Source organism: Megalops cyprinoides, chromosome 3 (assembly GCF_013368585.1).
Source record: "Megalops cyprinoides isolate fMegCyp1 chromosome 3, fMegCyp1.pri, whole genome shotgun sequence".
Lineage (NCBI taxonomy): Eukaryota > Metazoa > Chordata > Actinopteri > Elopiformes > Megalopidae > Megalops > Megalops cyprinoides.
In genome coordinates, this window is record NC_050585.1 from 46,300,848 (window position 1) to 46,314,485 (window position 13,638).

Here is a 13,638-nt window from a genome sequence, read left to right on the forward strand (position 1 = left end):
ACAGAAGCTTCAGGTGAAAAACACATTTTTGAATGAAGAGCTCTGAAAGTTAGATAATATTCCTTACTTAATTTCCCATGTTCTGGTCAGAGGGAAAAATTCAATATTTTCAATTATATTAAGAGATAAGGAGGTTCTATTTGACTTAAGTGTTATAAATGAAATCATTGCAAAAGAATCATATTCAGGGGTCTGTTTTACGGTTGTCTAAGCACACATAATTTACTCATCCATCTTAATCTCTGTGTATACAACTACAGTAACTTGGTCCACAGGGCTTAAGATGAGACAGGGTGATTGGTCTTTAATAATGGGAACATACTCTTTTATTTTACACTGGAGGCATAATTTAAAAAATGTGTTGTAGTCACTGGATAATAACTACTTTGTGTTAGAAAGCACACCACATTACTCGGTTCGCTGGCATCTCAATAATGTTAGAAGTTTAGTAAGGTCACATGATATTAAACTCCCTCTAGCCATTTTCTGCTCTGCATGGACTTCACTGCACTAGAGCTCAAAGCCTTTATTCAATGAAGCAGAACCATTTTTATAAATTTATGTCTGTTATTATTATTATTACAATTATGCTATTGTGAGCATTTTATTCAAATGTATAATCAACATTCATCAAAAAAAAAATCTCCCCAGAGGAAGGTTTCTGGTTGCCATCAACATAATTCATCTTGCTTTGGCGCTGTGTTTTAGCCTGACCCCACCCTCAAAACTCCCTCTGCTTAGCAATATCAACAGGGTGTGTCGATAGGCTCCGCCGACCAACTTGAAAGGTCCTCACATAGCCTTTAAGTTTAACTTCTAATTACCAGCAGAGCTTACCCTTTGTGCAAGCTGAAGCTCAAAAACCTTCACTGGGTCATTATTCCACAATATGCTAGTTGGGGATTTATGGAGCTCAGCATGGCTTCAGTCAAATGCGTGTCAATTTAAATTCCAATTCCACCAGCAACCCGCTTCCTTCTCACATACCTCAGCTCAATATTTTTTTTTTTCTATTCTGGCTCATTTGTACTGCTCTTTCATTATTTTTACTGTACTTTCTCCATTATGCTTACGGAAGAAGCACGTCTGTGCCAGAACAGTGCAAGGATCGTATAAATGCATTGTCTATTTGGTGGGCCCTATAAAAGTCAAAATGGATATGATCAGTGATCTGTGTGTGTGTGTGTTTGTGTGTGTGTGTGTGTGTGACAGCTTGTACAGTTAATAAACTAGCTACATTTTTGTCTTTGTCAGCATTTGGCTGCAGGAGACCGCTGTTAGGTATATACTTAATTGGAATGATTTTTGGTCCAAATCACTGTTAGATTAATCAATAGACATATTCCAGACAAGCCAAGAAGCAGAATGCCTCCTACCCACACCCCTCTGCTTCTCTCTTGGTGTATTTAAAAAAAAGCTAGGACAGGGTCTTTGAATTAGTATACAGATTGTCTAAACTAAAATCTGCAAAATACGTTCACTTTATACCATGCAAAACACGTTAAATAAGTTATTTATAGTTATAAAATGTACTGTAGACATTTGAAAAAGTTATTCTTGTTCTTTTCTAAGTGTTCTGTTCTTTGAAAGTTGCTCACCTCAGAGTTGCTTGAGCAGGTTTTCAAATGTTGCACGCTCCCACAATGAGGCTTTTAGCTAAATTACTTAAACTCCAAACATCTGGAACAGAGTAGCTCTTAATCTTGGAAAGTGAAGAGGTTATCCTACCCCAGATGGCATTCAGTTGCTTTCTGTTCTATTTAAAACAATCAGGAATGAGGTTTTTTTTTCTCAGAAGAGAATGTGCCCTGTGCAATTGTTGTGTTTATTTTAAGCTGTTTGTGCACTCTTCTCCTATTTATGACTTGTTCAATGCAATTCATTCCGTAATACAGGCACAATGCCAATGTTCCTGATACAAACATTCAAACGTACATTGTGTAAATGAGAATAGATTTCTAATACAGTGTGTGCAGACCAGTAGTGGCTGATTGGTTGTAAACCTGAGGGGGCTGGGGTGGGGGTGGGGGTGGGGGGGGGGGGGGGGGCTACTCTAAAATGGTTTATCTGTGTCACCTCTAGGGGAGGATATTGCTTAATTTTACAATCAAATAAGCAACTTCAATTGAGCAATTAATCTGACTATTAAGCATTTACTACAAGCTCATTGTTTACAGTTCATATCAAATGTAATTCAAACATATTCCCATAGCACGCAAGCAAGACCAGCTTGAGGAAAAACACCCTTGAAAGGATGGAAGGATGAAGGAGGCCAGAAAACAGCACCCTTTGTTTTTACACAAAATATCATACTCCTTAGCCATTTCAATCTAAGAAATTGATGAGCAGTCAAAGTATTTACCATTTGAGAACAGGGCAGTTTTCTGGAGTTCCATATGTCTTGCTCTGAACAGGTAACTGCCTGTCTCATGTTCCTGTGTCGTTCCTTTCCTGAATTGAATTCTGTCCTCTCACTGCAGACCTTATGCTGTCAATGAAAACAAATACCACGCATAAGGCATAAAAACAAATAAAGCACATAATCCTTCCACAAAAGTAAACAATGACTAAGCATTGCAGCCTTCCGAAATATGAAAACAAAATACTGAGACATTCTGGAATGACTTCGTAGACTCTACATTTAGGATAGGATAATGAGAAATAATGGCATTAATAATAAAGGTCTGCAATAATGTAAACCTTGTACCACAACACAATAGAATTAGATTATTCTGCTTCTGTGATTGTAAAAAGATCAAAACTCACACAGCCCAATATGTTAATCTTCCAATTTAACAAGACTAAAACAATGATCTAAACTGCTCTCTCCAGATGAGTTATTTTCATGTACCAACTTCCAGTGGTCGCATTAATTTGCCATACATATACAATGTGCTGGACATTAAATGATGGAGGTAATATCAAAAAGTATGACTGGTTGTCTATAAGGAATCTGAACCTGAACTACAATCCATTGGTCATCATAAGGTCCTCTTTTAACTCCTTGCAGAATGAGTTCTGTACAAGCAGGCATTAGGCTGGGCTTCTGGGTGGGGATAAATTCTGGTCATAATGTTGTCGTCATCCAGTCAGAGCCAGACAAAGCATGTGATTGGCTGCCATTGAAATCATTTTTTGTCTGGCTCTGATTGGATGATGACAACATTATGACCAGCTGAACTGAACAAGAGGGGATTTTAAGATATTCAATAGTAGATGCTCTTTTGCCAAGTCATAAGTGAATGCCATGCCGCACCATATTTATGCATTTTAGCACAGTAGCTTCTAAATAAAGAATTACACACTGTAATGTAAATCATAAGATACTTTTATAAGTTGCACTTTTTCCTATGCTCCGAAATGAAAAGAAATATGTAATTTTCATAAGCTTGTATTGCTATTTCTCTGCAGGTTATAAAGGTAGTCCTCACTGAATAGGTTCATTCACAGTATGAAGAAAGTATTCCTCTTGCCTTTTATTTGACTATATTTAGGGAGGTCTGGTTTCTTTTATCCAAATGTAATTTAAAGCAACTGTTCAGATGGATGTTGGGATTTACTTAACTTTACTTAACTTTGCAAACTTAACTTAACTGCAAACTTTCCCATCTGTTGTGGGTTTATACTGGATCACACAGAATTGCAGATGCATCACGTTAAACTTGTAATAAGTTGCAGTCCTCCCTCTTTCTCGGAGGTAATACACAGATATTAGGTAAATAGTCTGTAACATTTTATCACGCTCAATAGCGTTTTTGTCACTTTTTTAACACCCCACAAGCATTTAATAAAACTGCCCATCACCATCTAATCGCGGTAATAAATTTCATTAGACTTTTCCATTTGTGGAAATTAATGCACACTAGCTGGAACATGAAAGATTTGACAACCCAAGTCTTGGTTAAAGATCTGAAATTCTGCCTGATGTGAAAGCATGGATTGCAATCCAATGAACTTTGTAAAATAGCGTACCTGCATAATTACAAAGTAGTGTCTATTCCTGTACAGTTAAAGATAAATTCTCTTTAATGCACTGATTGAAATATTGATCAATTGATTGATTTCTCATTTAAGCATCATACACACTATGATGCCCAGCTCATAAGACACTATCATACAGTGATACATTCATTAGCACTTTAACAACTAGTAAGTGTATTTACATACTGTATATTTTACATCACACACAACATATGTATTCAGATGATAATAATCATTACAAGTTACAGATATAAGGCAGTTTTACATTTGTCCCAGACATTCTGAATATATATTAGGCAGCCTCAAAGACCCCCTTACTGATACACCATTTTAACCTTTAACACTTGTTATACCTGACTACATGTCCACATAAAAACTGATTACAGTGTAATTACAACTTGACCATTGCTACAACCAGACTTGGATTTTTGGGGCTACCTAACGTTGTTGCTGTTTGTTTTGGAAACCTAACCTTTAAATTTCCCATAATGTAAACTTCCTACATCCATCCTGTGTAGGTATGCAATATGATACAAGTTAGTGAAGTATAGTTTTCTAGTGTGCACTTGCATACAGTGTGGCTACACAGGTATTATGGCCACTTATTGTAATATTGTACCCCACTAGTACCCCACAAGTGCTTCAATGAAATATATAAGCTGTATTTTTAATATAGGAAGACATCTATACAAGGAAAAAACTAGGTTGTACATAACGGTTTTGCTGACTGAAACTTATTTGAATATAAATGTCCCTAGCTGTTATCTGTCATGGCATCGGATCAATACTTCATTTCCTTGTCAAGCTGTGCTGAATCCTGACTAAAGCCAGGAGGAGGAAAATGAACAGACAGATCGGCCTCAATAGAGCAAGCCCTGATCCAAAGCTGCCTTCTCTTCCCAGACGCTGCTTGATACCTTTTATCACTGAGATAAGTGATGCTCTGACTGATCATATTGGCTTTGTGAAACGAGATCACTCCAAAATGGGCCTAACCTATATCATGGTAAAAGAAGCAGAAAAACACTGCTGCAGAATGTCTGAAACTGAGGAGGGGAATAATATTTATGCACTAGGTTGACACATGCATTTATTTATTTTTAAATAAATGGGTTTTTTTTTTTTTTTGCTGGTATAAAGATATGTTTTTGGTAATGACAACAGTCGCTTCTTTATTACAGACTTGAGTCTCCAACCCGCTCTTTGTTCATGGAGGCCCCTAAAGGAGTTAAGATCTTTGCAGAGGTTGGGGACATCCAGGCAGCCTGTAGAAACGAGCTGCGTTTGGAATCGAAGGACGGAGAGGTATGGGCCCCATTCACCTGATTCATCATTCTAATTTTTTTTTTCTAGGTAGAATTGGCTTGCATTGATATTATGGCTGCACAAGGCAAGCTGGACATTTTAGAAAGCTTGTCCATTCAGCTTTGAGCACAGACAGTTCGATATTTCCATCAAGCCATCTGCCGTTATTGGCACACAAACATGTCACATGCAACTATACTGTACATCTCAGCCCTGGAGAGCCAATAGAGTGTTGATTGCGTGAATTATTTTACTGCTGTAAAGCAACTGTGAATTCCGGAATGTTCCTTCAAAAAATGCCCATGCAAAGGACACTCAAAATGCCCTCTGTAAAACTAATGTAAGCATAGATAAGTACTGCATACAGTATATATTTAATATATGAACTGCAGATACGTCCTGTACCCTTGAAATTAAAAAGATTAATTAAAAAGAACACCATCCTCCAAAAAAAGACAGAGAATTCCCAGCTCCCTCCACTTCCTATTCCTTTGCTTGTAGAGGGCAGTCACTCACACCATCCCATTGGCACCCTGGTCCCAGCAGTAACGCTTCAATTAGTTGTGAGGTTTGGGCATTAGGAATCGCACATCCCCGACCTCTCGCTTTTTATGGGGAAATTTGCTCAATAACAGATGTCTGGAGAAGTCAGCTGAGACTCCTGCTTAAAAGTGTTCCAGGTCATTTGGTGGAAATGCTTCCCCCAGGCTGTTGGTAATGGCTCCTCTTACCTTTTTATATCTCGAGCAGCTCTTCTCCGAGCCGCCGCTAATACAAACTTTTTAGAGTCCCACGAGTGAGAGAGCAGGAAATGGGACTCGGATAGCCGGCTTGTGATGTTGTAGGTGTTCCAGGAGTTATTGCTAAAATGGTTTGGCCGCTTCATTGTCTGGCAGGTTGCGCTTTTGAGTTTCATAAGAGATTATTTGCTACTATATGGGCAAAGGCAACATGTACTAGAATGGAAATAATATTGGGTTTCTTATCCATTGACGTGCACATGTGTGCAATACAGATAACATACATGCATATTGAACATTACAATTGGTTTGATATTATTGCTCTAATTGTTGAATTTAACCACATCACATATCAGGCTCCTGGGTAGCTCAGTGGTTAAGGTGCTTGTCTACAGTGCAAGCTGAGTGCTATGGCCCTGGTTCAATCCCTGCTGTGTCAATCATCAGCTTACGACAATCACCTACCCTCTAAGGATAAAACACTCCACTGTGGCGTGCTGTGTGACTTACAGTGTGGAAAAACAGCCATTGGCTGCAGACAAATGTATTGGAGGAATGCATTTTTTCTCGCTTCAGTGCTCCTGCAAGAGCACGGAGATTATCGCAATGAGACAAGCGTTAGTATGCAATTGGCAGTTCCACAATGGCAGGGGGCATAGTCAACAACATGTGCCATGTTTCCTAAATAAAGAATGAGATTCTCTGAGTTGAACAACAGGCAGTTACCATAACGAGGAGAACACTCACTACATATACAGTACACTTGTGTGTACTGTATACACACATATGTACAATATGTACTCTATACATAGGCCTGGTGCTAAAAAAACTAACACAATATAATGAAAACTTATATATATATATATATATATATATATATATAATGAAATACATGCTATTAGAGGTGATTTCTACAACCTGACTACTCAGTGAAATCTGCATTGAAACAATGTGGGGCAGCAAATGTGCATGAGATGTTGATTTTTTGTGTGTGTGCATTGCTTCCTTTTCCCTGTCTCTCCAGATCACTCTGGATGCCAGCAGAATTAAACTCCTCAGACTGCCCGAGGGCCAGGCCTCTCCCACCGCAACCAGGCAGACTGTGTTCGAGGTGTGCGTGTGCCCCAACGGAAAGCTGTTTTTGTCCCAGGCCGGGACGGGCTCCACCTGCCAAATTAGCAACAGTGTCTGCCTCTAGAGGACACGCGCAAACCGGAGGGGGAGGGGCGTTCCTGCTCTTCTAAACTGCTTACCCCCTCCCCCCCTCAATCCACCTCCCATCAGACAGGAACTGAGTGGAGCTGCCCAGCATTCGCAGAGGGACACGCCAAGTGACATCTCTCTCTCCGCTGATCTGAAATCGGTTTCAGTACCAGAATCACTAGGGTGATCACCATAAAACAAATCACAAAACCATGTAACCATGTAACCACCCCCCCCACCCGTCCCTCCCCCGTCCCTACCCCATTCCCCCACTGCAGCACACCCGCACCACTGTTTTGCGGTGAAAGTACATTTATTTCACCTTTGTTCTGGTCTTCTAGCGAGGGAAAGGGAAGGATACCAGAACATTCTTCTGAAGGGTGGTCACTGTGTCATCTCATCCAATGCAGAAGAAGCATGCATTTGTTCCACTTGATCTAAGTTTATTACTTGGATTTATGTTTTTGCTTTTTTGTTTGTCTGTTCTTGATTTTGTGTTTTTTTGTTTTTTTTTTCAGAAAATGTTACTTAAGACAGATCAACCTGTGTTTTAGATGCACATCATCCAATATCTAAAAGCCACTGTCATATTTCTATATTTTTCATACATATGTATTGTGATTGCATGCAACAGAGCAGTTTGTCATGTGGTGAGTAGATGACATCTGCACAGACCTGAGCCCATAAAAAGAGGAATTTTACACATCACGTTCAGGTGGGCTTCAGTCATAACATGCCTACTGACTCAATAAGAAGGTATACAAATGTATATTTGTGCACAAAGTAACCTAAAATCCTGTGGTTCCTCCAAGGTGGTCACCCTAACAATTCCTCGTACTGGAACAGAACCGAATCGACCCACTCTGTTCAAAGAGGGGAACTGTGCCTGTGCCTTATTTCAATGCACTTGTGGCAAGGAGAAGCACATCACTGACTTTTGTCAAAGAGTACATTTTTTCAGTTTTCTTTTGTCATAGGAATGCAAGGATCTCATTTTTAAAAGAAAAAACAACTGGAAGAGCTTTCTACTTTCTCTCCTTCTTATTAAGGTTTTGAATGAAGTAAGAAAATGATTCTTATGAGGGACAAATCGGCATCTGAGCATGGTGGTCATGTTAGTGTTCAATCACCATCAGAGCATCACGTCTTTTATACTGTTCAAGTGTAAATATACATAACCATATATATGCTGTCTAAATCAAGCAGAAATCACAGGTTATATTGTATATTTTCATAGAAGATAAATATCCTCCCAAAAGTAATTTTTTTTTAGTCAATGTCAAAGAAAAGACAAAATGTGCTTAAACATAAATGCTAAAACAATGTTCTGTAGGTTAGCATGTAGATTACAGTATACAAAGTTTGCTCGTTGAAATAACACTTTTTATTTGACACTTCCATTTTTGTAAAATAGTCACACCAAAGGGAACAGTAACAACGAAAGCTAGACTTTATTTTTTCAGTTGGGAAATGACGATCTTTGCATTCCTTGTGTGTTGTGTGAAAGTGTGTTTTAATAAGAGCTTTTATATTATATTATATTATCTTTCTTTTTTGTCTTTCATCCATTGCATTTTGTGATGTATAACAACAGAGACTCAAACCAAAAACTGGAGGGGCTTACACGACTATCAAAGTAGCTCATTATTGAAGACTTCATGACATGCATGACTACATGAATTAATGTACATTACTGTAATGACAGTTATGTGATCTGATGCAAAGGGGTTAATGGAAGTTGGGTGCAGAGCCAAAAAAAAGTGACTTAAAACTCCATATTGCCTTCTGCAACTTTATTTCTGTCTTTTTTTAATTCATTCACAGAAACAGTTCGCCTCTTGGTAATTACTCACTGGCAAATCGCTCATTGCCATGGAATGCATATGATCATGATAGCTGTCAATCACTCTCATAACAGTGCACACATGGGGGTCAAAGTTTTGGATTTTTTGTGTTTTAACAACCAATATGGCAAAATTTCCACTGTCCTCTACATAAATATACTTGTTCCTCCATACCCAAGCTCATGTGTTTCATTCATTTTTAATTTCAACAAATGCAAATGACATTAAAATGAACTGTCACAGGAAAGATCGTTAATGTGCGTACATTAACTAAAGAGCAAGTTTACAGTCACATTTAAAACACTCCCATCCATTCAATGTGTAGGCATTAATTTTACAACCATTTCCATCAGCCAAATGCATTCATACTCAGAATCTGTGCCAGAGTATTGTAACAGCTTCGATTTTAACACCATGATACTGATTTTGTTTGTGCAATATGCCTGTATCTCCCTCTATAACACACAAGTTCTCACACACACACACACACACACACACACACACACACACACACACGCACGCACAGGGATCTTCTTCCTGTGCCAGTGGCTATTACCTCAGCAAACTGAATCAATGGCAGTAATGAAGCTGCACACAGCTCCCCTCTTCTCCTTGTTCTATCAGAAAGACCTTCCCATGTGTTTGAACTGATTAGAAACGATACAGATGTGTTTCCTAAACCTCATTATTGGCATCAGCAGCCAGTAATATGGCCTCCGAATAGTTGTAGCAATATCACATCGAGGGAGTTGTTTTAAGTGAGACTGCTGCTTTTCAAATTTAAAAAAAGCGTTTTTTTTTCTTTTCATGTCAATGTTTGCATTTTTATGATATGCTGATGCTAACCATAGCATAAACAGAGCAGGTTTTCAAGTTAAAGCCAAAAGTAACACATTTAAATATCTCTGCAATAAGCAGCCACCGCAATCCAGCCGATGAGATTAATTATATCATTCACATGGCTAACACCTCCAGTAGACTGCAGACTTTCCCTTTGGTGTGATCTGCGTCATGGCCAATTGTAATGAGACAGGGAAATGAGAAATTCTTTGGGAATGACATGTTTCAGGGAAAAAAAAAAGGCTGAGTAGCATTACTGTGCATCAGAGGAAGCCCCAGACTAATTAAATCTCCTTACGGGGGGATGGACTGATTGCCGCCGCAATGCCCAAAAGGAGTCTCAGTGAGCTCACAGACTGACTGGCACACGGAGCAGGAGGAGGCAGATGGGGACATGGGAACATGGGGACCGACTCACTGCAGGCGATCTCACACACTTCCTCGCATCGGTCGCGCTGGGATGGCCCTTATCGTGACGTTTATACCCCAGCTGAAACAGCTCTCATAACATGCATTATTCCTTGTACAGTCCCCGCAACACTAACAGTCTGAAGGTTGCAGCAGAAAAGCGAATCCACCCTAGGTAGAATCAGAATATCCACATGAAAAACAGGATGAGTGTGTAATGTTATCCACATCAACTGAGATTAAATGGGCCTCTCAATTCAGTTGGATTTGATTATGATCAGAATATACGAGTTTTGTCATTGCATCCAAATACTGCTGATCAGTTCTTTCACAGACCCCTCCAGTAATATTAGATTGAACTAAATGCAGACCTTTCGCAAGGCTAAAGAGCAATTAGTTCATCAGAATGGTTTCTTTTCTCTTGTTTTGTGAATGAAGGCTTAAATGTTTAACATAAACATGTGTTGAGTGTTTTAAAAAAAATGTAGCATGATAGGTTTGTTTCATGAGTTTTATGTGTGAGAGAGAACTGAGACGGTTTAGTTTGCTCTAGGCTTCACAAAAATGTGTTACGTCATAGGTAAGGCATTCTTTGCATAGCAGTTTATACAGAAGGAGCACAAAATGTAAAGAATATGTACAGAACATGAGAACATCACTCAAAATTGCACTTCAGCACCTGGCATTGGGTGTGAAACTGCATGTCATCCTGTCATGTGTACAAAATTAATGTAAATAAAACTGAATAATTTGGTACAATGAACATCTGGATATCTGTCCACAGAGATTGAAAGAGGATATTATGGGGGAGGGTTGTTTTTTTTTATTTCATTTTGTTTCATTTCTCTTTTTTCTAAGGGGTGGGGGGGGCACTGCTACACTTTGTTGCCTTGGTGTGACATTCAGCTGATATGTGTTGCAGTGTAGTGGCTTGACTTAGTTCACGAATGTGTACTGTGTCTTCTTTACAAAGTTGTGGCCAAAATTACCTGCCTGGGAAAAGTGGGTTAACACATTTTTGCGAGGCTGAGGTCAATGTTTTTAATGTTTGTTTGTTCCCTTCTTTCTTTTACTTGTTTTAACCATTATACAAATGAAGAAGAGCCTCGCACATTCTATGCAAAATACAGAAACAGAATAGAAAAGCATTGTAATAATGAGATGAAAATATATCAGTTACAATCTTAAATTTATTATACTTTCTGTATAAAATTTGTATTTATGAACTGAGTTGCAATCTTATAAACTGTATTAATAAAATTATTAATAAAAGCAAATTGCGTTCCCTGAATGAAAGTGCTTTGTAATTGGATGTGCATCTACTAAAAAGATCAGGAGGTAAGAATTAAAAACAGGAATGAATAACATGTTGTTTGACCTTTTAACAGTTTTGCCACTGGAAGCTGGAGTTTTTTAGCTAAGGTTACAGGCTAGAATTGTTACATTATCCTAATGGCCCCACTAACTGGGTTGCAGCGATTATTACAGGCAATGTTCTCTTTGCCAGGACAGTATGTCACAGTTCATAACTAATGTGAGGTACAGATTGGAATTCAATAAAAACTGGGGAGGAAATAGTGTGGAACGATTTATCCGGTTCTGCGGCTCTCTCTGTTTCTCTTCCTTTGTTTTGTTCTTGATCACCCCCAGGTGAAAAGCAGAGTGTAGCCCATAGTGCCCATCATCTGAAACTTGTGCTGAGATGAAAAGAGAGTGATCTCAGCCTGTGAGACACCAGCAAACCAATAGGACACATAATGGCTAAATGACAATAATAAGCTCTCCACTATAGCTGGCCACTGCAGGTGTACACTCGAGCACAAACCCCACTGCATGTGTGTGTGTGTGACACCCACAGATGTTCTTCTCGGCCTGGCTTCGTGAACGAAGATCTAAGAAGGTGGTTGTCCACACCTGCTGCAGCCTCGCTGGTGGCTGACAAGTCCGACGCGGGACCGGCAGGTCCGGCCGCAGCGGCCGCAGATGACGGTCCGGTCAGAGGTGATGGGGACCGCGCTGCTGCGCTGATTCCGCCTGCTCCTTTTGCCTTGCAGTGTGGCTCTGCGAATGTCTTCAAAGGAGGAGACAGCCTGGTGGACGTGCGTCTCCAGTCCTCGCGGTCAGCAGCCAGAGTTGACCAATGACGGTTGTCAATGTGGCAGGCGTTGAGGGAAGACTTGAGGCAGTCTTCTTGGGCGCCCCTCTGTTGCTCGCCGTACAGAACAATCTTAGGCAGGCGGTGGTCTTCCATTCTGGACACGTGTCCTGCCCAGCGTGGTTGGGTCTTCAACATGCTGGTGACCTTGCACGCTTGCACAAGGACCTTGACATTGGTGACGAAGTCGCTCCAGTGGATGCTGAGGATGGAACGGAGGCAGCACTGATGGAAACGTACAGTTGTCCTCTATTTGTGATGTATAAAATGACATGTTAAATCAGTATATTCTGGGATTTTTTTTTTCTTTTAGCAAAATAGTCAATAGTCATCTAATGGAATAGTCATTTAGGAGCCAATTTAGACTTATGGGAGCTGAGCAATCTTTTTGAACATTCTTGCCTTGAGCATTTTTAACTTGCACTTAGCTTGCACACCTGCACCTGCCCTGAAAAACTATACCTTTCTGCCTGGAGCCTGGTGGCCGATAGAGTTATTAGCCCTTATTGCAGAACGCAGTCACAAGATACTCTCTTTAATTATGAAAGCTGAGCGAATAGAATATAAAGCAGTTCTGGGACCAAGATCAACCTCTTGAATACTTCTGCATAAAATTGTACAAACATCAGTAGGCTGTCGAATAGTTTTATTTTTGAAAAGGAAAAAGACCGTCACATACATAGTTCAAACTATAACAAAGCAAAAACAACAGACAATGTGGAAGTTTGTATACATGTAGCAATGGCAGAAACTGGTTGAACCCTATGGACACTGATGAAAAGGAGGTTGTCCATGGTCTAGTGCCGTGTTTCCCAACCCTGCTCCTGGAGGCACACTGTCCTGCATATCTTCTATGTATCCTTCCTGCTTGACTAAATCAGGTGTGCTCAGCTAATCAAAAGTGCCACTGATGAGTTCAGTCAGGTAGGTAGAGCAGGGATAGATAGAAGATATGCAGGACGGTGTGCCTTCAGGAGCAGGGTTGGGAAACGCTGGTCTAGTGAATGGTTCAGACAAGCTAAGACAATAGATTGCAAAATGGTCCTAAATGCTTTCTGTTTTGAGACAATAGTTTCAGCTCTCCCATGGCACTGTGCACTGTCCAGTATGCAATTTTTGCTTGCAACTGTATTTGTACCAGTGGCGGCTGGTGAGCTGGAAA

General features: G+C 39.8%; 1 protein-coding gene across 2 annotated transcripts in view; it reads left to right on the top strand.

The window, feature by feature from the left end:
* Nucleotides 1–7,464, top strand: part of sgcd (sarcoglycan, delta (dystrophin-associated glycoprotein)) — a 150,486-nt gene extending 143,022 nt beyond the window's left edge. For both annotated transcript variants that reach the window (XM_036524608.1, XM_036524607.1), the window contains exons 7-8: nt 5,163–5,286; nt 7,051–7,464. In XM_036524608.1, coding sequence (XP_036380501.1) covers nt 5,163–5,286; nt 7,051–7,224 — 298 coding nt within the window. In that variant the 3' untranslated portion in view covers nt 7,225–7,464. The remainder of the gene's footprint in view (nt 1–5,162; nt 5,287–7,050) is intronic.
* The last annotated feature ends 6,174 nt before the right edge of the window (nt 7,465–13,638 follow it).